A 22,940-nucleotide genomic window follows, 5' to 3' on the forward strand; every position below is an offset into this window, starting at 1 on the left:
ATATCTCTCCCCTTGCTTATAATCTAGCAGGGAGAAACAGGCAATACATAATAAAGATAATAGGTAAATTATTAAGTGCTATAGGAAAAGTACAAAAGTAGAAAAGGGTGAGAGGAATGATAAGTGCTGGACTTCGGATAGTGATGGAAAGAAGTGAGGTAGCAACTTTAAAGGGGAGGGAAGGGTGAGCCACATTGTCAAGTTGAAATTGAAACGAAGAGCTGGAGGCAAGAGAGTCAAGTACGGTTATCTGGGGGAGAAGCATTTCAGGCAAAGGGAACAGCTAGAGCCAAGGCCCAAAGTCAGGAGGTACTTGGCCTGTCCGGTGTGACCAGCAAGGAGGCCAGTGTGGCTGGTGCAGAGCTAGTGATGGGAAAAGCACAAAAGGAGGTTGAAGAAGGAAGGGGAGTGGCGGAGGACAAATCTCATAGGGCGTTAGGCCACTGTAAAGACTTTGGCTTTTAGCCTGAGTGAAATAGGGAGTCATCATACAGACAGATAACATCTGACTTCCATTTCAGCAATTACTCTGGCATCTCTGTTGAGAAAAGAATATAGACAGGCAAAGGCAGGAACAGGGAGACCTGTTAAGAGTGATTGCGGAAACCTGGGCGGAGAAAGGATGGTGGCTTGTACCAGGGCAGCAGCAGCGGAGGTGAGGAGAGATCTTTGGATGCTGGGTATACTTTGAAGTTAGAGCTAGCATGATTTCCTGGCACTTTGCAGATGGAATGTGTCTCCCAGGCCTTTGGCCTGAGCAACTAGAAGAATGGAAGTGCTAGTATAACTCCAATGGCCGGGACTTTGCGTTAGGAGAAGACCAAGGATAGAGCTTTAGGCATGCCTTATGTTTCCTTTGTTCTCCTTTATCTTCCCAGTAAATGACACTATCTCCCTAGTTTCTCATGTCAAAAATCTAGAAGTCATCCTTGATTCCTTATAAACAAGTCCTCTGTGCATCCAAATCTTTTCACTTCATCCCCGCTATCACCAATCTAGTCTAAGCCATCATTCTCTTCTAGTTCATCTCCCTGCTTCCCTTTGTGCCCACCTATTCCCTAGTCATTTTCCACCCAGCAGTCAGAATGATCTTTTAAAAAGACAGTTTAGGGCCGGCCGAGTGGTGCGATGGTTAAGAGCTCGCTTGGGATGCCCGAGGGCCCCGGCTTGGATCCACATATGAGGGCCAGTAACACTGCCCTCTGCAGCTAAGATGCTGAACAACAGCTCAGCCTGGAGCTGGGCTGCTGTGGGTCGCCAGCAATGGCGTGGGCTGCAGCCCCTGTGGCAGTGGGTTGCCATGGGCTACTGTGTGTAGCCAGCAGCCAGCGTGAGCGGCCAGCAGCCACAGTGAGCGGCCGTCCAGAAGCCGGCGACTGATCTGCCTCGCCAGGGAAGAGCACAATGATGGTGCCAACTTGGGCCAGTGAAGCAACATCCTCCACAACTAGACTAAAGAACAAAAAGACAGCAACTTGTCTGTTCCCCTTCCCCCAATTCCTTAGCACTGTTCCCATCCCCACAATTCCCCAATAAAAATCTTTAAAAAAACAAAAGACAGTTTAGATCATATCACTCCTCTGCTCAGAAACTCCAATGTTCTGTGCAGCAAGGGAAGCAATCAACAGGGTGAAAAGGCAACCTGTGGAAAATATTTGTAAACCATATGCCTGATAAGGGGTTAATATTCAGAATATATAAAGAACTCCTTCAACTCAACAAAAAACAAGTAATCGGATTAATAAATGAGCAAAGGACAAAAATAGACATTTCTTCAAAGAAGATATACAAATGGCCAACAAGCACATGAAAAGACTCTCAGTATCATTAATCATCAGGGAAGTGTGAATCAAAAACACTGTGAGATACCATCTTACACCTCTTAGGTTAGCCACTATCAGACAAAAAACAAAACAAAATAGCATGTGTTGGTGAGGATGTGGAGAATTTGGAACCCTTTGCATGGTTGGTGGAAATATAAAATGGTATAGCTGCTATGGAAAACAGTATGGAGCTGCCTTACAAAGTTAAAAATAGAATTACCATCTGATTCAGCAGTCCCATCTGCATATACATATATACAGCAGAATTGAAAATAGCATCTTGAAAAGATATCTGCACACCTATGTTCACAGTACCATTATTCACAATTGCCAAGGAGCAACCTAAATGTTCATTGACAGATGAATGGGAAAAGAAATGCAGTATATACATAAAATGGAATATTATTCAGCCCCCCCAAAGAAGGAAATCACATTTGATAAAGGACTGTTACCCAAAATGTGCAAAACCCCTCAAGACTCAACAATAAGAAAACAACTAGATTTTAAAATAAGCCAAAGACCTTAACAGACACCTAACCAAAGAAGATATACAGATGGCAAATAAACATGAAAAGACATTCCACATTGTATATCATCAGGGAAATGCAAATTAAAACAAGGAGTTACCACTACACACCTATCCAGAATGGCCAAAATCTGGAACACTGACAACAGCAAATGCTGACAAAGATGTGGAGCAATAGGAGCTCTTATGCATTGCTGGTGGGAATAGTACAGCCACTTTGGAAGACAGTTTGGTGATTTCTTACAAAACTAAACATACTCTTACCATACAATCCAGCAGTTGAGCTCCTTGGTATTTATTTACCCAAGGGAGTTAAAAACTTATATCCACACAAAAACCTGCACACAGATGTTTGTAGCAGCTTTGTTCATAATTGCCAAAATGTGGAGGCAACCAATATGTCCTTCCACAAGTGAACGGATAAGTAAATTGTGGTCCATCCAAACAATGGCACTAAAAGGAAATGAGCTATCAAGCCATGAAAAGACGTGGAGGAACTTTAAATATTGATACCTATTACTAAATGAAAGAAACCAACCTAAAAGGTTACATACTGTATGATTCCAGCTATATAACATTCTGGAAATAGCAAAACCGTAGGGAGACAGTAAAAAGATCAGTGGTTGGCAGGGGTTGTGGGGGAGGGAGGGATGAACAGGCAGAGCACAGAGGATTTTTAGGGCAGTGAGACTATTCTGTATGGTACCGTAATGATAGAAACATGTCATCATACATTTGTCCAAACCCATAAAATGTACAGCAACAAGAGTGAACCCTAATGTGAACTGTGGACTTTGGGTGGTAACTTAACCAGTGTAGGTCCACCAGTTTTAACAAAGGTACACTCTGGCAGGGGATGGTAGTGATTAATGGAAGCTATGCATGTTTGGGGGCTGGGGAGTACATGGGAAATCTCTGTACCTTCTGCCTCAGTTTTGCTGTGAACCTAAAATTACCCTAAAAATAAAGTCTATTTTTAAAAAATCAAGTGACAGGAATGATAGGTAATAGGCTTTCTACAGAATGAGTGTGTGAGCTTATACATGTATAAAGGTGTAGAGTGGTGAAAGTGGCTGACTATGGATGCTTATTCTACCCTTTTTACTTCCCTCTGCCGTTAAAGACCCTTTGAAAGGGTTTGTTCTGGTTTTTGGTCTTTTTCCTGATTTGTGTAAACTCACCACACTTTTTTTTCTCTTGCCACCTTCTTGATAAAGGGGAGTACCATTAGAATAATAGGCACTTAATAATGCTTTGGCGTGAATGTCTTTGATGGCTTTAAGATCACATTTACCCTTCGTGTTCTTTCTGTCAAAAATGTTAACCTATCTGTGCCTCACATCTGTAAAATGGGTGAAATAGTAATATCTACCGCGACAGTTGTAAAGATTAAACGCCAGTATGCAGAAAGCTCGTAGACCATATCTGACATGTAGAGCTGTTATCATTGTTGCTGTTATTAACTGATGTGTTCATGCTATTCATAATTTCATCGTGTCAATCAGGTGTATTTTCTTTATGTATATCCCTTTTGAATGTATATGCCTTTAACTTTCCTTGTTATTCTTCTCTGTAATTCAAGAGCCTTCTCCAATTGCAAACAGTTTAATGAAAAGAAAATGTATACATGCAGAGATGGCAGATTTAATTTCTTTGGTCTTTTTGAGAGTCGAATCCTGAGAGTAAATTTTCTTTTCCCTTCATGTTACAGGTGGTATGCAAGATTACAATTATGTATGGGCCAACTGTTTTGAGATCACATTAGAACTGTCTTGTTGCAAGTACCCACCTGCTTCACAGCTTCGACAAGAATGGGAGAACAATCGTGAGTCTTTGATCACATTGATTGAAAAGGTAAAAGTAGCTGACCGGGTTTGCAGGGTTGGGCTATGGAAATAATGGGTTAAATAATGGGTTAAATAAGGGGAAATCCGGTTGAATATGAATAACAATCTATACTAGCTACTCTTTATCTGTTTTTATTATTATATTTAAAATTGTAGATTATCTTTAGAAACTCTTGTATTAGAATCGGTTAGAACATATTCTAACTGTGCCTCCTTGCCATCTCCCCCAGCTCTTTTCCCTTTGGAGGGCTTCTTTTAACTGCCTTGGAACACTTTAGCAAACTGAAATAATTAGCCAGATTTGTACTACCAGGTTTTTGCAATGTCAGGTGATCATATTTGCTAGAGAGCCTTTACCACTATATGCACCATGGACATAAGTTTAATTTAAACATCATTCAGGCTAATATACTATTGGGTATACCAGAAATTATTACCTATACCTTGTTGAGAAAATTAGAAGTCTGACTCTGAGGAGAGGGGACTTCATAAGCACATTACCGGTCTATATTTCAGACACACAGTATATCTTAAGCTTAAGAATTTAATATTTTAACTATATTTTATTTTACCTTGAAGGGATTGAAAAATATTTCATGGAAATAGCGGGAGTAACCTTATTTTTTTAGGAATTCTGTATCAATGTTGAGAGGTTATGCTTTCTTGCCTTCCAAATTGATGTCTCTAAACAGTCTACTTTGATGCTTGTTTTTTTTAGGTCCACATTGGAGTTAAAGGATTTGTTAAAGATTCAGTAACAGGATCTGGCTTAGAGAATGCAACCATCTCAGTGGGTGGTATTAATCATAATATTACAACAGGCAGATTTGGTGATTTCCACAGATTACTTGTTCCTGGCACTTATAACATTACAGCAGCTCTAACTGGGTAAGAATTTAAATTAGACTCTTAAAATGCCAAACCTTTGTTTACTTCTATAATAATATAGAAATATAGCCTAAGAAATGTTATTTACTGTATCTGGGTTTTATTTTTCCTTGTTTTCTGATTTTTTCCCACTTTTACAATGAGAAAATACTATTGTGGAGTCTTTTGTCACATAGTCTAACAATACAACTGAATATGAAGCGTAAGTGTAAAATTGGGAGGAAGGACAATTTTAAAAGCTTGAAAAGATGGTCATCTGTGTAAAGCATTGCCTCAAGTTTAATTGAATATCGGAGTACAAGAAACTCAGAAAAAGTACAAGAAACTCTGTAAAAGACATTTTGAAAAGCTGTCTTTATCATTAGCTTTCTAATATATGAAATGAGTGGTCTCCTACCACCCCTGGAATCCTTTTTGGAAGATAACTTTGCTAAGGATTTAATTGATAACTTTTAATTTAATTGATAACTTTTTTAAAAGTTTATTTAATTTTGAACTATTCTATTTGGAAAAGTAGTTGAAATGTCAGTTTGATAAGACACTGCATTGAGTATTGTAGCAATGGTAACAATGGATTAATGACCTCCATCTTTCATCATATTCTCACCTTTGTAATTTTTGGTAAGCATTCTAATCTGTGGAACCTGAGAAAATGATAAGAGAAATAGTTCTTTAAAGACTTGTGGATTCTCTGCGATAATACCCTAAAAGTGTTGAATTTACACATTTATGTTTATTTGAGTTTTGATAGACCACCAAGTGCTAGAGGATGAAAAGACTATTGTGCCTTGATAATGTTAAAGCATTGTGTATTTTAATTTAACTCCAAACCATGTACTTTTTCAAATATACTTTTTACAGGTATATGCCACTGACTGTTAATAATATAATAGTGAAAGAAGGACCAGCTACCAAGGTGAATTTTTCCCTTCGGCCAACTGTGGCTTCATTAATCCCTGACACAACTGAGGTTGCAGTAACTGCTAGCACACTTGCTATACTTAATATTTCTCCTGGAACACAATCCTCTCACCAGCCAATTCAGCCAAAGGACTTTCACCACCACCATTTCCCTGATATGGAAATCTTCTTGAGAAGGTTTGCCAATGAATATCCTAATATCACCCGACTTTATTCATTGGGAAAATCAGTAGAGTCAAGAGAACTTTATGTAATGGAGATATCTGATAATCCAGGTGTCCATGAACCAGGTAATTGTTGTGGTCTTACATAAAACTTCAGTAGTGTCTCTCAGAGCTATGTAGTATATTGCTATGTTTCATTTGGAAAGGTCACCAATAGCATGTTTAACTGGAACAAAGAAAATGTAACCAATCTTGCCAGAAAAAAAGAAAGTTCGCTTGATAATCTATTTTAGGCATAGTATTTAACATACTGCATAGATTAGATTCTTCCTGCTAATGGTATTTTTATTATCATCATATAATTATATATATGCTTTGAGCCTGCTCAGATGTATATATTAATAAGGAAGTTGCTTTATAGGATGCTTTTTGCTACTGCTTTTGTCAAAATATATCTTTTCTTAAATTTTTGGTTCAGGGTCTTTGCATATGTTGGGAAAAGTAGAGAGAGTTCATGATACATGGAAAGGGAAAAAGTCTTCTATGTAATTATTTTGTTTTCAGGTGAACCAGAATTTAAGTACATCGGAAATATGCATGGAAATGAAGTGGTTGGGAGAGAACTGCTATTGAACCTCATAGAATATCTTTGTAAGAACTTTGGAACAGACCCTGAAGTAACAGATTTGGTTCTTAGCACTAGAATTCACCTTATGCCATCTATGAATCCTGATGGGTATGAAAAGGCCCAGGAAGGTAAAGAACAGCTGTCTATTAATGCTTAGCCTTTTTTATTATCATACGGCATGATCTGGAATTTCTCCTTATTTTCTTCTTATAATTTATCATTGGTTCTAGCTTTTGTATTCTTGTAAGAAAGGCTAGTTCGTTTAATGAGTATGTGATAAGTTTATATTTAATGGAGTTCTCCACTTTCGTAATGGCTGTTGCTAAAAATAGATAAGATTTTTACAAATTGTTCCATTTTAACAGTGATTCTCGTTTAATTATGTCAGGAACCTTATAAGTGGAAACTCAAACAAGTATCTTTTGAAGTTAGTGACCGTTTTGAGTCTCAGTTCTACTCCCCAGGCATATTCTAAACCTGCTAAGTTTTTGACTTCCCATCCCTCTGCCTCCTCTGAGCTAGCCCATCTCTCCTGGACAAGACAGTAAGGGCAGGGAGAGCATCTGGCTTACACAGGCCACCTTATGCAGAACACTATAGGGGAGTGAGAATCCATCTTTTCCCAAGCTGTGGTTCCTTCCAGGCAATGATACCAGTGAGCAGAGTAGGTATCACAATGTGGATATGCAGCCAAATGATTTATTACACTCACTGACTGAACACTGGGAGAAGCAACTAATGAATGACCCGGTTAATCCATATATGTATATAATTCAAATTCCTTCCCTAAGGACCTCATCCTTTGTCAGCTTCACAAATCCCTCTCACCTTTATCCTTTGAGTCCCTTCTGAAAGGTGGAACTACTTACTACTAGTAAGCCCTAGTATGTTTCCTTCATTCACTTGCAATTTTTTTCTCATTATAACCACAATAATAGGGCTCCTGCCCCATATTAACATGGATTAAGCTTAAGTTAAATCCTTTCTCCTCCATCAGGTTAAACTTCTAACTGTGGTCTTGGCCAGCTTTACCTTTTTGTGATCACTTTAATGTGACGCACAGTGTCTTCTTTTCATATGGTCTGTTTCTTTCCGATGTTTTGGTGACCTGTATACCAGTCCAACAGAGTCCCCATCTGATCAGTCATGCCATGCCCACTCAGCATTGTGTTCATGTCATTGTATGTGGACTATTGACAATCAAGCAATACTTTAATATAATTTGTATAGTTGGATTTTTTTTCCCCTCAAAGTATGACCAGAGGGCAGAAACAAAAAGAAAATGTTTTCACCTCTCTGTTTAAAAGATCTGGGAGAGATAGATTTTTCTTTTAATGTACAGTGTAAAAAAGATATACGTTTTAATTAAAGTGTGATTGATCGATCATAGTGAAGCCTGGTGTGTTCACACTTACCTTTGAGTGAAGATATGTGTTGGATTAACATGTAAGCGAAACATGGCTTAAATTTGAATCCTTTATCATACAGGAGATTCAATTAGTGTAATTGGCAGAAACAACAGCAACAACTTTGACTTAAACCGAAATTTCCCGGACCAGTTTGTTCAGATCACAGATCCTACCCAACCAGAAACGATTGCTGTGATGAGCTGGATGAAATCCTTTCCGTTTGTATTGTCAGCAAACCTGCATGGAGGTGATAGCAACTTTATATTCTACCAATTAATTCTTACTGAGAGCAGAAAATCCTGGTGAAATTTTATCTGTCTTAAGCTATCTTAAAATGGATATCCTGTTATTGCTTTTATGGCAGGCAACAATAAAGTTCCTTTTTCATTACCTTTTAAGCCAATTTCCCAGCTGTTTTGCCTTCTTCTCTCCCACCCCTCCCCTCCCCTGTACTCACTCTCTCCCCCATCCATTCTTCCTTCTCCCCTTTCCTCTTTCCCACCCTCCCTCTTCTCCCTCTCTTTTTCTCTCTCTCTCACTTAGTTCTTCGAGTGTTTTATATTTATCCCTCAAGTGTTTTGTATTTATCCTTCTCACTGGGAATTTGGTAACATGCTTTTTGTCATTTATAAAAATTAAACACAGATCCAAATGTTTAGTCCTATTTTGCCCTAAAGTTGAATAAACTTTTATGTAGGTTTAAATTTTGACATTCTCTTATATATTACTTGCTATATATTTAACTGCAACACAATGACCTCATTCTCATGTAGTGTCTGAACTTATACAGTTCAGCAGGAATTGATCAGTTTAATAGGATTAGACATCAAGATTAAATATCAATATTATCACAATGTCCAGCTAGGGTTGTGTGAATAAGAGTGACAGTGTCAATACCCAAGAGAACTGAAAATATATGTCTACACATAAACTTGTACATGAATGTTCATAGTAGCATTATTCATAATAATCAAAAAGTATGAACAACTCCAATGTCCATTGACTGATGATTGGATAAATAATAAATGTGGTTGCCCATACAATGGAATACTATTTGGCCACGAGAAAGGATGAACTGAGCCATGATACAACATAGATGAACCTTAAAAACATTCTGAGTGATAGAAGCCAGTCACAAGAAACCATATATTATATGATTACATTTTCATGAAATACTCAGTATAGGAAACTCCATGGAGACAAAGTAGTAGATACTAGTGGGAGGAAATGGGAAGTGACTGCTAATGGGTACAGTTTTTTTGGAGAGATAATGAAATGTTTTGTAATTAGATAGTAGTGAAGGTTGTACAACTCTGTGAATATACTAAATAACATTGAATTACACCATTTAAATGGATGAATTTTCTGGTATATGAATTACATCTCAATAAATCTGGGGTTTGTTTGTTTTTTTCTTTTAAGAGTCAAAGTGTTAGCACCAGGGGCAAGGGGAAAGAAATATAATGTCAACATTTGCTGGAATATCCAAAGAGGTAGTATCACAGTTGAGATTTGATGGCATAAATTAACCTGCCATTTTAGAATGACAGTACACACTTAGGACATTTAGATTTCAGAAGTAAATTGACGTTTTCCAAAAATTACTTTGAAAGATTGTAAGTAGTAAAAAAAACCCAAAAACTTCTGCAGTTTGGTAATCATGGACAATTTTCTAAGACTCAAAATAGGAATTATGAAGTTACAGCCAGATGGGCACAATAATTTTAAAATAATTTTATGTATTTTATACCATATTTGATATTTTTTTATTTTGAGCTTTAAAAAATATTCTCAGAATACAGCACATGTCATATTGACTAAATCTGAAAACTTAATACTAGTTACATTCCAGTGAAAATAATTTACAAATTTACACATGTGGTATCAAGACCTTGGCACGAAGGGGGGTTCATCTTCAATCATTTAGACATGTTACTTTCCATGACTTATTTTGTTTTCTCATCTTAAAATCTTTTGGGGCCGGCCGAGTGGCTCAGTTGGTTAAGAGTTTGCGCAAAGTTTGAGCTCTGAGCAACAGCGGTTCGATGCCCAGACCAAGCTGAGTTGCTGCTGAGCTGCCAACAGGTGGCAGGATGGCTCAGCTAAACAAACAAACAAACAAACAAAATCTTTAAATGGGTTTTGAAAATTTGGCAAAGAAATTTAAAAGGATTTCAATTTAGAAGGATTCTGAAAGAATGTACAGAAAACTAAGGTTCCTTTTCGTAAATTTTGATACTAATTTTTTACTGAGGTGAAATTCATATGACGTAAAATTAACTACACTAAAGTGAACAATTCAGTAATATTTCTAATGTATTCACAATGTTGTGAAACCACTGTCTGTATCTATTAATAGTTCAACAACCTTTTTATGTTTTCACCTATTAAGCATTTGCTCCCTGTTCCCCTCTCCCCTCAAGCCCTGGTAACCACCAATTTGTGTTCTGTCTCTGTGGACTTGCCTACTTTGGATATTTCATAGAAATGGTGTCATACAATATGTGACCTATTGTGTCTGTCTTCTTTCATTTAGCATAATGATTTCAAGGTTTGTTCATATTGTAGCATGTATCAGTACTTCATTCCCTTTTGTGGCTGAATAATATTCCATTGTATGCATATACCACAATTTGTTTATCCATTTCTCAGTTGATGGATATTTGAGTTCTTTAAACTTTTTTACTGTTATGAATAACACTGCTGCGAGTATTGGCACACAATCTCTAGTTGAGTCCCTGTTTTCAATTCTTTTTGGTAATGTTATGTTTAGCGTTTTGAGGAACTGCCAAACTGTTTTCCACAGTAACTAAACTATTTTATGTTCCAACCAGCAATGTATCAGGGTTCCAGTTTCACCACATCCTCACCAATACTTGCAATTTTTCTTTTCTTTTCTTTTAATTATAGCCATTGTAGTGAGCGAAAAGTAGTACTCATTGTGGTTTTGATTTGCATTTCCCTGATGACTAATGATGTTGGGCATCTCTTCCTGTGCTTTGTGTATCTTCTTTGGAGAAATATATGTTCAAGGCTTTTGCCTATTTTTAATTGGGTTTTTTGAGGGGATTTTTTTGTGGTTTTGTTTGTTTGTTTGTTTTTTGGTCTTTTTGTTGAGTTGTAATAGTTCTTTATAGTCTGGATTCTAAACCCTTATCAGATTGCTGGTTTGAAAATATTTTCTCCTATCCTGTCGGTTGTATTTTAACTTTCTTAATAATGTCCTTTGATGCTCAGAAGTTAATTATGATAGTCAAATTTATTTTTTATTACTCATGCTTTTTGTGTCAGTGCTAATTATTTTTTAAAAATAAACTATCCCAGAAGTATTGTCTTTTATGACCTTTTTTTTTTTTTTTTGAAAATTAGCCATTTGTAAAACAGTATTGAGTAGAAGTTGATGTTGACTTTTTTTGTTTGAATTTTCAGATATGGGTCCAGGGTGAAATTACATTTTTTTGAGAAATTTGTCTAAAGAAGAGGTGTTGAAGTACACTTGTTCTTGTTGGAACTATTTTGGGAAACAGAATGAGCATAGTTTTTCACACTTGCTCCTGAAAGAACATTTTTTAAAAATATATAAATGTTTGCTGTTATTTGTTATTACAGGATTACTTCATCTGAGTTCAGGTTGAATATATTCCTTCACTTCTGTTCTCATGAAATGGCATGATAAAAAAGGCAAAGATGAATCACTTAGTAGAGGCAGAATAAATAGACAAATGAAAACAATGTGACTGATATGAAAATAAAGAATTCGATCCTGTGGTGGGGGAGTGGGCAGCACCCTGTTTTATGCCCTGTGGGGAGCATGAAGGGAGTTGCCATACTTTATGTATTTTTCTTTACCTTAGGTCATACAAAACTCATATAACCCCAGGTGACTCATTTTTAATCTGAGCATAAGAGAAATTTTTAGCACTTTTTTTTTCTGAGTGTAAATCTGGGCTGGCTCTGCTATCCATACATTAGCCATTTAACCTCTCTGTTTTAGACTCCACAGCTGCAAAATGAGCTGGATGGATTAATTGGATTTCAAGGATCCCTTCTTATTTTCATATTCCATGACCTTATAAATGTCTGAATTTTACTGGAAAAGTATCAAATTTAGCTCAATTTTTCTGATCCTAAATATTATAAAAATAAAATTGTTTACATTAAACCTATGTACTTCAGGTTTCAGCTCTGACATGTACATTATACCTATAAGTTCAGGTAAATTCCCAAGATTTTTCTAGTTAAGGCAACCTTTAAGTGTCATGCATAGACAGCTATTTCATATTTCACTTATGTATTTTGATTTTCTGTGGAGGAAATTAGCAACTTTTTCATTTTTATTGAAGAAATTAGCCTTGGAAAATTGTATTGGTTTCCTGTCTCTAGCAGTATTGTGAAAAGCTTACTTAACATGAATGATTCATCTTGAAACAGATAACATGGTACATTTTCCTCTTTTCCCTTGTAGGTTCTTTGGTGGTTAACTACCCTTTTGATGATGATGAACAAGGGGTTGCCACATACAGTAAATCACCAGATGATGCTGTGTTCCAACAAATAGCACTTTCTTACTCCAAGGTAGGCTTGTGCTTAAACATAACAAGCTATACAACCTATTCTATCATTTTTTAAAATGCAGTAAAACAAAAGTCCTGCAAGTCTCAGGTCAAGTGCTTTCTTCTCAGTTATGTCTTCCGTGATTCTTTTCAGGCAGCATTGCTTTGTTTTTTCCTCTGTTTACCCCCTCACTTTGAACGCACTACATGTCTTTCCCTATTAGCTTTAAAGCTCAGGTAATGTCTTTCCATCTACGGTTTTTAGCACAGTATCTAAAACATAATACATGCTGGTGTATTTCATTTGATAAGCACTTAAATTAGAAACCTAGTAAAGCAGTCTAAAGCAGGGGTTAATAACTACAGCTTTGGGGCCAAATCCAGCCCACCACCTGTTTTTGCAAATAAAGTTTTATTAACAGACAGCCACATCTGTTCTTTTACATATTGTCTGTGGCTGCTGTCTCTTCCATCATTTGAAAATAAGTCAGTGTGATTCACTGTATTAACAGACTAAAGAAGGAAAACGCTGCAGTCATCTCAGTAGATGGAGAGGGTGGAGCTGAGTTGTAGTAACAGACACTTTTGAGCCTAAAATTTGTACTCTCTGGTCCTTTACAGAAAAAATTGCCAGCCTCTGGTCTAAGGTATTTAAGAGCCTATAGTAACATATAGCACGAAAAAGCGGGTAGAAATTTCCGTATGTTCTAAACTTCCTATAATGAACATAATATACTTTTATGACCAGAAATGTTATAGTATGTGTGTGTGTGTGTGTGTGTGTGTAAATTTAATTTAAAAATTATTCTTAGAAAACATATTAAAAGTTGGGGCTTAGAACTTGGCTTGTTAGTTTCAATTTTTGATCTTACTACTGACTCAAGGACTTTATTAGTTATAAATAATGAAGATTGTTACTGCAACCCTATGCTCTAATCACAACCTGTCATTCCACTCCTCCCCTCCCCGCCCATTGTCTACAAATAAACCTTGTGAAATTGTGTAGAGTTTCCAACGGGAGTATATCTATTATTTCACTGTAAAGAATAGTTGTCTTCTTCTTGGGCACACCATTTTTAGAGGGATGTACATGGAGTAATAAGAGAAAAATGGGACACCCTCTGAATCATCAAAATGAAAATTACGTGATCAGATTTTGCCCATATCTCTGTCACAGTCTGTGCCTGTTCTTATAGTTCTGCTTTTCACCCTCATTGTGAGTTCTAGTTCCTTAGCCTTTAAAAAATTTTTTTTGACATTTAACCGTTTGATTTGATATGCTTTCTACTCAGCCAAGACCCATGGGCATACCTTTCAGTGATGTTCTCATTTACATCTTAGGACCTTTTACATCCTCCTGACTTATATGCCTTGCCCATATCCAGTCCCCAGTAATTACCAACATTTCTCTTCTTCATCCTAGTATTCCAAATATAGTCCAGAAAAGTCACACAGCCATGGCAGTTGACTACACTACATATGTATGCTCTCTAACTTCAGCTGAACACTCGGTTCTATCTGGCAATATTTCATGTTTTGCTACTTGACTCCCTGGTTTGTTTCCCACAGTGGTGATCCTAAGCCTTGATCCTCTACCTGAGCCTCCTAATCCAGCTTTACTCCTCTTATTCTCAGTAGATCACTTTGCCTTGAGTTAAAGTAGAACTTTGAGTCACATGATGTGAGTTCATTCAGATTCTGTATTCTCAATTATTATTTATTTGTGTCTTACCCCAATTCTGTTTCATTACTTGATCCTACCACACGTACCTCTTTTAGAATCTCGTCTTTGTTTCTTCTGTTATAAACGGGAAAGGTAATGAAATCCTGTCTTCACTCACAGTCTCATTTCTCTTGGTTGTGATCTACCATGATTATCATGTACCCAGCCCACCTTTGCCCCACCACAAGGCTTCAGGGTGAGGAAAAGCAGATCAAGAAAATCCATGAAGACAGAAAAGGGGAGCTAATGAAGGGCAGGCCTAAAGGTGATTTGTGGTCACCACAAAACATCAGATATACCCTAAATCTGAAAATATTTTAAGAAGTTACTGGGCAAATGAGAGCCTGGAATACAAGGGAGAGATTTCAAAGAACATACAACTTGAAAGATCTGGTATGATTTAAAGAGATGAGCACAATTGAAAAGGATAGGTGGATTTAAAGGGAAATCTTCCAAACGCATAGTTTCTGAGGAAGAAAAGGGGCAAAATGAAATGAAGTGCTCTTTGGCAATTGAATAGTGAAGGAGGAAAGAAAAAAATATAAGAAGAAAAAGGGAAATATAAGGTTGTCCAAGACAGAAGAGAACCATAAAATCAGAGTACTTGGAACTCCACCCTTACACCGAGACAAATGAACAAACCAGAAAAAACCACACTAAAGTATTTAGACTGCTGGACTGACAGAAAGGGGCACCATTAACTAGGAATCATGTAAAACAGTCCAATATCATAAAAATGAACATGAGGTAATAAAACTCATGGAGAACTATTGCAGAAAATCAGGAAATGAAATTTCATACATATGTCTACACTCCAAATAGATTAAATATACCCAAACACCCACTGAGAATATGAAAAACCATATAGGCTCAGATGTTTAAAAAATAAAAGCAGAAAGAGGGTAAAAATAGGAAGAAATGAAGGAGAGTTGATAGAACTCAGGAAGAAATGGAAGAAAAAGACTAAATTATCTCCAAAGTGAAGAATAAGTTACAAGAGTTAAAGGCCTTATACCTCCCAATTTCAAACTTAATACAAAGCTACTGTAGTAATTAAGACACTGTAATACTGGCATAAAGATGGGCTTATAGAGCAATGAAATAGAATTGAGAGTCCAGAAATAAACACATTATGGTCAATTAATTTTTTGACAAAGGGCACCAAGACAATTCAATGGGAAAAGAATCTTTTCAACAAATGGTGATGGGAAAACTGAATATTCACATGCAAAAGAATGAATTTGGACCCCTTCCTCATAGACCTATGAGGAAATTGGATCATAGACCTAAGCGTAGAAGCTAAAACTATAAAACGTAGAAAAAAAATAGGAATAGATTTTTGTGACTTTGGGTTAGACAGTGGTTTCCTAGATATAACATCAAAAGCGCAAGTGACAAAAAAGAAAAAATAGATACATTGGACATCATCAAAATTAAAACTATTTTTGCTGCAATGCAAAAGCTACTACTGTATTAGTTTCCTAGGGCTGTTATAACGAAGTTCACAAACTGGGTGGCCTAAGACAAAAATTTATTGTCTCTCAGTGATTTAGACTAGAAGTCTAAAATCAGGGTGCTGGCAGGGCCATGTTTCCTCTGAAATCCGTAAGGGAATACTTCCTTTTTCTTCCTAGCTTCATGTATTTGGATGGCAATCTTTGGCATTCCTTGGCATCTACATGGATTACTTCAATTCTCTTATCATCACATGCCATTCTCCCAGTGTCTGTGTTCAAATTTTCCTTTTTTTATATAGACACTAGTTATATTGGAATAGGGCCCACCCTAATCAATTTATTTTAACTTCTATAATCAAATGCAGTACTTGGGGTTAAGACTTCAAGAGCTCTTTTTTTAGGGGGCACAGTTCAACACATAGCAGAAAGCATCAAGGAAGTAAAAAGACAACCCATAGAATAAGAAAAGTTTTGCAAATCATGTGTCTGATAAAGATCTTATACCTAAAATATATTTAAAAACTCTTACAACTAAACAATAAATAGACACCCCAAGTGAAAAATGGGCAAAGGATCTGAATACACATTTCTCCAAAGAAGATACACAAATGGCACAAACTCACAAAACTACACTCATTATCATTAGCCACCAGGGAAATGCAAATCAAAACCACGAGGTACCACTTTTCACCCACATAGGATGGCCATAATTTAAAAAACGGAAAATAAGTGTTGTTGAGGATATGGAGAAATTGGAACCAATGTGCATTGCTGGTGGGAATGTAAAATGGTACAACTGCTTTGGAAAACATTTTGGCAGTTCCTCAAAATGTTAAATATATAATAGAACTGCCATATGACCTGACAAGTCCACACAAAAGCTTGCACACGAATGTTCGTAGCAACATTATCCACAATAGCCAAAAATGGAAACAGCCCAAATGTCCATCAGCTGATGAAAGGATAAACAAAATATGGTATAGTCATATATGGAAATATTATTCAGCCATAAAAAGAATGAAGTACTAATACATGTTACAATAGGAATGAACCTTGAAAACATTATGCTATAAGCGAGAGAAGCCAGTCATAAGAGACCACATATAGTATGATTCCATTTATATGAAATGTCCAGAATAGATGAATCCAGAGAGACAGAAAATAGACTGGTAGTTGCTTAGGGATGGGGAAGAGGTTGGAGGCAAAGAGGGAGTGCTAATGGATATGGGTTTCTTTTGGGGTGATTAAAATGTCCAAAATTTACTGTGACGATGGTTGCACAATTCGGTGAATATACCAAAAACCATTGAGTTGTATACTTTAAATAGGTGAGTTATGTGGTATGTGAATTATATCTAAATAAGGTAGATTTTGAGAACCTGAAGAAGACTAAGGGTAGTGGGGCATTCATTCGCAGTTCACACATAGGCCAAAAGATTCTAAAAGTTATATACCAGAATACTAAATGATTGATGATGTCTAGGTTTCTATTTTTCTTCTTTTTGCTTGCCTGGATTCTCTAATCTTTCTACAATACTTCTATTATATTTTAAGTATAAAGAAATTCAGTGAATTCAATTAAGTAGTATTATACCAGTGTTAATTTCCTTGTTTTGATAATTACACTGTTATATAAGATGCTAACATTAGGGAATAGCTAGATCAAGGTTATATTAAAGCTCTGTACTATTTATGCAATTTCTCTGCATCTCTAAAATTAGTTCAAAAGAACTTAAGTAAAGTGAATAGTCTCTACTTGTCCCCACTTCATTCTTGTTCTCTCATGCCTCTGTATTTAGTGGTCTTCTGCCTACATTGTTTTACCTGAAGTGCCCCCTCAAAAGTTACCAGAAACCTATTGTTTTAAACTTTCTTGATCACAGTGTCTGACACTATTATCTTCTCCCCTTAATCTCTGTCACATTATATAGTAGAGAGCTCTGCTTTCTTTCTTCTCTTTTCAAAGGCTCAGCATTGTATCTTCTACTTTTTTCCACTTTCATAATATGTCCTTAGGCATTTTTACTGTCTTGGCAATTGCACCCAATTTCTTTCCCTGTCACCACTATATAACTGCCTCTTTAAAAAAATTCTATCATATAATGAAAGTTATTGTGAAAAGATTAGAAAATATAGGCAAGCAAAAAGAAGAAAATAAACCTAGAGGTCATCAATCATTTAATATTTTGGTATATAACTTTTAGACCCTTTGTTTGAATATTGACTGAGACTGGACACCTACATTCTCACTTTCAGTCTTCAAATTGTCAAACTGTTTGCTTTAAAATTTTTAATTAGGTTTTTAAAAAATTATCGAAGTAGAGCCGTGAGAAGTAAGGGAGATAGTAAAATGCACAGGTGTTCATTATCTCTCACTTGGATTATTTCAGTAGTACTCTGATGAGTCTTCCTGGCTTTGGTCCATTTTTAACATTATCAAAATAAACTTTCTAGAGCCTTGAATATATCATGTATCACCCTTTCTTTAGAGATGTTCACTGATTTCTTATTACTCTGAGAATAAAGTTGAAATGTTAGTACTGCCTAGAACTATGGTGTCCAGGGTGAGATTTATATTAGATAATCCAGTAAAATGTAGGGAGAATATATTAGAAAATCTATTTATATTTTAATTTTTATGCAGGTTTATAATACCCATATTATATTAGTACAGTAGTATATATCTAAATAATTTGTAATTAAGTGGATAGATAGATAGATATTGATGGACATGGAGATAGAGACATAAAAGATGTGTGCAAGTCTTTAGTGGTGGAAAAAAACAAAGCAAGAGAGCATCACAACAATCTAAAATAATTTTATTTGGTAAGAGAGGAGTGGGATGGTAAGCCTGTAATTGGTATATTAAGCTTATGAAATGAGGTCATTCATATATTTTTGAAGTTAAATTGTTAATTCTCAGTGGTGGGAAATGGGAAATTGTTATTTTTCTCTTCACGCTTTTCCGTAGTTTTCCATTTCCAAAAGAGAGAAATGAAGTTTTGACCTTCTTTCAAACCTTGATTTCTTCATGAAACTTTCCCTGCCAATCTAGCCAGAAGTAATCTTTCTCTTCTCTAGATTCCAATAGCATTTATTTGTGCCTCCACGGTAGTTCTTTTTTTTTTTTCTTCACTCTTCATTGAGCAGATACTGTATGTGTGCTATGCTAGGCAAGGTGCTAGATGCTGAGCTCACAAAGACGCAACTGTTTTGAGGAGTAGTTATCTTTAGAGAAGAAAAAGGTGCAACCAGTTGTGACAGGATAAGATAATTATACAGAGTGCAGTCCAAGCACAGAGGGGCCACATTAGTCCCCCTAGAAGTCAGACAAAGCTGCTTACTGCACATTGTATGTGGAATATCTTTTCTGGACTTTAAGATTCTTGAAAACATGAAATGAAAGGATGAATATGAACAGTTTTTTGTTCGTTTTGTTTTGTTTTTTTAAAGATTTTTATTGGGGAATTGGGGGAGGGGAACAGCGTTGAGGAATCGGGGAAGGGGAACAGACAAGTTGCTGTCCTTTTTTTTCTTCAGTCTAATTGTGGAGGAGTTGCTTTACTGGCCCATGTTGGTATTATCATTGCGTTCTTCCTGGGTGAGGCAGTTGCTTACCGGCCATTGGATGGCTGCTCACAGCATCTCACGAAAGCTCATGCCCACTGCTGGCCAGCCCCACTGCAGCCCACACGGTCACTGGCAACTCACGGCAGCCCAGCTCCAGGTCGAGCTGTTGTTCACCATCTTAGCTGTAGAGGACGCAGCGTCACTGGCCCTCATGTGGGATCCGAACCGGGGCCCTGCTGCTCAGAGCTGGCGTCCCAAGCCAACTCTTAACCAATGCACCACTTGGCCAGCCCTTGTTTGTTTTTTTATAAAGGAGTTGGGTTGGGTTTTAAATTACTTTAATTGTAAGAAATAACATTTAGGTTTTTTTTACAGAGCATGTTTAATTTTGATTTAAAAAATAGATTTAAAAATCAAAATGACATAGAAAGCTATACATTGAAAAGCCTCTCTGCCTCCCCTGGCTCCATGCACCTCATTCCCACCCCCACATACACTCTATTGGTAATCATTTTTATTATTTTTCCTTATCCTTCCCATGTTTTTGATGCAGATACAAACAAATACAAATAGATTTTTTTTTTTCTTCAGGAAAATTCCCAGATGTTTCAAGGTAGACCTTGCAAGAATATGTATCCTAATGAATACTTTCCTCATGGAATAACAAATGGAGCTAGTTGGTATAATGTCCCAGGTAAACATTCTTTTATATTAAGGCCGTATAACTTGATGAATTTTCTGTTCCCCTGGATGGTGCTGCTTGTTACTAATTTTTTAATTTTGAGAATCATTCTTTAAAAAGTATTGTTTAAGTAGTTTAAAACATTTGAATAACCTTTTCAACTATTTTTACATTGGATGCACTTTGAGTAAAAATGGTGTACTAAAATTAGATGAAAGTGTTATATTTTACCTCTGGCTATTACAGAGAATTTTAATAAAAAGAGGGCAAGCTACACTTGAATTCTTCTTCTGGAACATGAAAGCACAAGTGTTTTATTAATACCTGTACCACAACATCAAAGAGCTCTCAAATGAATACATTTTGTTTTTCAACCAATGCTGAGAAAAAATGAATTTGGCTTTTTGCCAGTAATATAGAAAGCTTGCCTTTGGGATCTGAGTTAGTTAGAACTTCAGAGTGACAGATTTTAACTCTTTATCCTTTAGGTGGTATGCAGGACTGGAACTATTTACAAACAAATTGCTTTGAAGTGACTATTGAACTCGGTTGTGTGAAATACCCATTTGAGAATGATCTGCCAAAATTTTGGGAACAGAATCGAAGATCTCTCATCCAGTTTATGAAACAGGTAACTAGTCGGGAGTTAAGTATGAAATTTCCCCAAAGAGCAAGAAGATTTTTGTGTGTACATATGGTTCTCATGCAGTGGTTTTAAAATACAGCCTTTTGAATTCCAATTTGGCTTATTCATGTTTCAGTACACTTATCTAGAAAATTCATGGATGGAAATGAGTTTGTTTGTATGCATGAGAAAGAGTTGAAAGTGATTCAACAGTGTAATAATGTTTTGTTCTTAATGGTCAGTGGTCACTTTTTACCGTCTTTGTAAAAGACTAACATAAATTGGATACACATGTAAGCATTTGTCAAGTGATACAAAGATGGGCTATGGGCGAAATATTTTTATTCTTTTTATTTTTGCCAGTGGTTTAGTGTGAAATGATTAATTTCCTTTTATTTGACTATGCATGATAGCCAATCAGTAAAGACTATAAGAAATGCGCTAATAATGGTTAATTACTAGGATAATCTGACAGATACTTTGTGCCAGTACTTTTCTGCTTTGTTCTTTTTGCTGCACGGAGTGGCTAAAGGCTCTGAGTTGGCATACTAATTTTTAAAAATATTTTATTCTAAAAAATTTTAAACATACAGAAAAATTGTAAGATAAAACTACAATAAACACTACTATTCCTTCACCTAGATTCAACAATTTTTAACATTTTGCTGTATTTGCTTGACTTATATATAAATTATACACACACACATTTTTTTCTGAACTATTACAATGTAAATTACAGCTGTTGATATTTTACACCTAAATATTTCAAAATGTATCTTCTAAAAATAAGGATATTGTGTATGCTATCCCCAAATGCCATTATCTGACCTAAGAAAATTCACACTTTTCCCTAATATTATCTAGCACCTAGTACATATTCAAATTTCCCCCTCTTGACCCCAAAATGTCTTTTTATAGCTATATTTTAGAACAGGATCAAGTCAAGTTTCATGCATTGCGTTTGAGTATTGCATCTCTTTACTGTCTTTAATCTAGAATAGCCCTTCCCATTTTTTAAAAATGACATTTTCCTTTTAAAGAAGCCAGGCCGGTTTTCTTAATGTCCTATATTCTGATACTGTCAGATGTGTTTTTATATTCCTTATGATAAAGACAGACCTAACCTATGAAAAATTAGCCTTTCAAAAACTGAAATATTTTGTGTCATGGGTGTTTACATTAAGCTTTACTCTGAACTCCTCGATTTCTGTTTGTTCCACATGTTGACATTATTAACAATCTGTTGTTTTAGATAGTCGCTTCCAAAATAATTAGATGATCTTTACCATTGAAATCGGTGTCCTTGTACTTTATCCAGGTTCATCAGGGTGTCAAAGGATTTGTCCTAGATGCCACGGATGGCAGGGGTATCTTAAATGCCACCATTAGTGTCGCTGAAATTAATCACCCAGTGACTACTTACAAAACTGGAGATTACTGGCGTCTCTTGGTTCCAGGAACTTATAAAATCACAGCATCTGCTCGAGGGTGAGTGACTGAACACTTTGAAATTCAGTGCTTGGGGATAAGGCAGACATGGTTCTAGTCTGGAAGATTATTGTCAGAAAGCCTGAGAGAGGCTAAGCCACCCTGAGTTTAATGCTGAAGTTTAGAGCTTCTGATTTGACCTCTGATGGCAAAGTGAATACACAAATCCTGATGTAAGGAATCTATGAAATTTGGCATTTTGAACAGTGGCTTCTTCCACCTCCCTGCTCTCAAATCACCTGTGCCCTGTCCAGATGTAAAGCCGTAATGAGTGACTTCCTTCACTGTTGGTAACTATTCTGGGAAGTACCTGATAGTAGAGGGAAGAAAAAAAAAAAGCCTCCTGTTTTGCTGCATACCTAGTCATGTTGTCCCAAAATACCACCACATTACATTTGTACCCTTTTAAAGCTCTTTCACAGACATTCATTTTTCATTATTGTACATTTGCTTTATTGCTTCAGTGAAATTGTCTTTCTTGTTGCTAATTCTCTAAGAAAGGCCATGTTCATCTTTTTTACAGGTTTTTTTCCCACAAAGATACATGTACTTAAAAAGAGAAAATGAACTTACAACCTTTTTTTCCCATGGAAAAAAACCTGCTTTTCTTTATTTTCCCCTCCTTTACAAACAGCT

General features: G+C 36.3%; 1 protein-coding gene across 1 annotated transcript in view; it reads left to right on the plus strand.

Annotated features, from left to right (window-relative positions):
• The window catches only part of CPD (carboxypeptidase D), a 66,221-nt gene that overhangs the window by 22,976 nt on the left and 20,305 nt on the right, over nt 1–22,940 (plus strand). Inside the window, exons 3-11 of the mRNA XM_019650438.1 lie at nt 4,061–4,203; nt 4,915–5,084; nt 5,946–6,295; nt 6,734–6,925; nt 8,286–8,453; nt 12,672–12,781; nt 20,101–20,203; nt 20,680–20,822; nt 22,135–22,304. Coding sequence (XP_019505983.1) covers nt 4,061–4,203; nt 4,915–5,084; nt 5,946–6,295; nt 6,734–6,925; nt 8,286–8,453; nt 12,672–12,781; nt 20,101–20,203; nt 20,680–20,822; nt 22,135–22,304 — 1,549 coding nt within the window. The remainder of the gene's footprint in view (nt 1–4,060; nt 4,204–4,914; nt 5,085–5,945; nt 6,296–6,733; nt 6,926–8,285; nt 8,454–12,671; nt 12,782–20,100; nt 20,204–20,679; nt 20,823–22,134; nt 22,305–22,940) is intronic.

The sequence above is a fragment of the Hipposideros armiger genome, unplaced genomic scaffold, assembly GCF_001890085.2.
Source record: "Hipposideros armiger isolate ML-2016 unplaced genomic scaffold, ASM189008v1 scaffold_141, whole genome shotgun sequence".
NCBI lineage: Eukaryota > Metazoa > Chordata > Mammalia > Chiroptera > Hipposideridae > Hipposideros > Hipposideros armiger.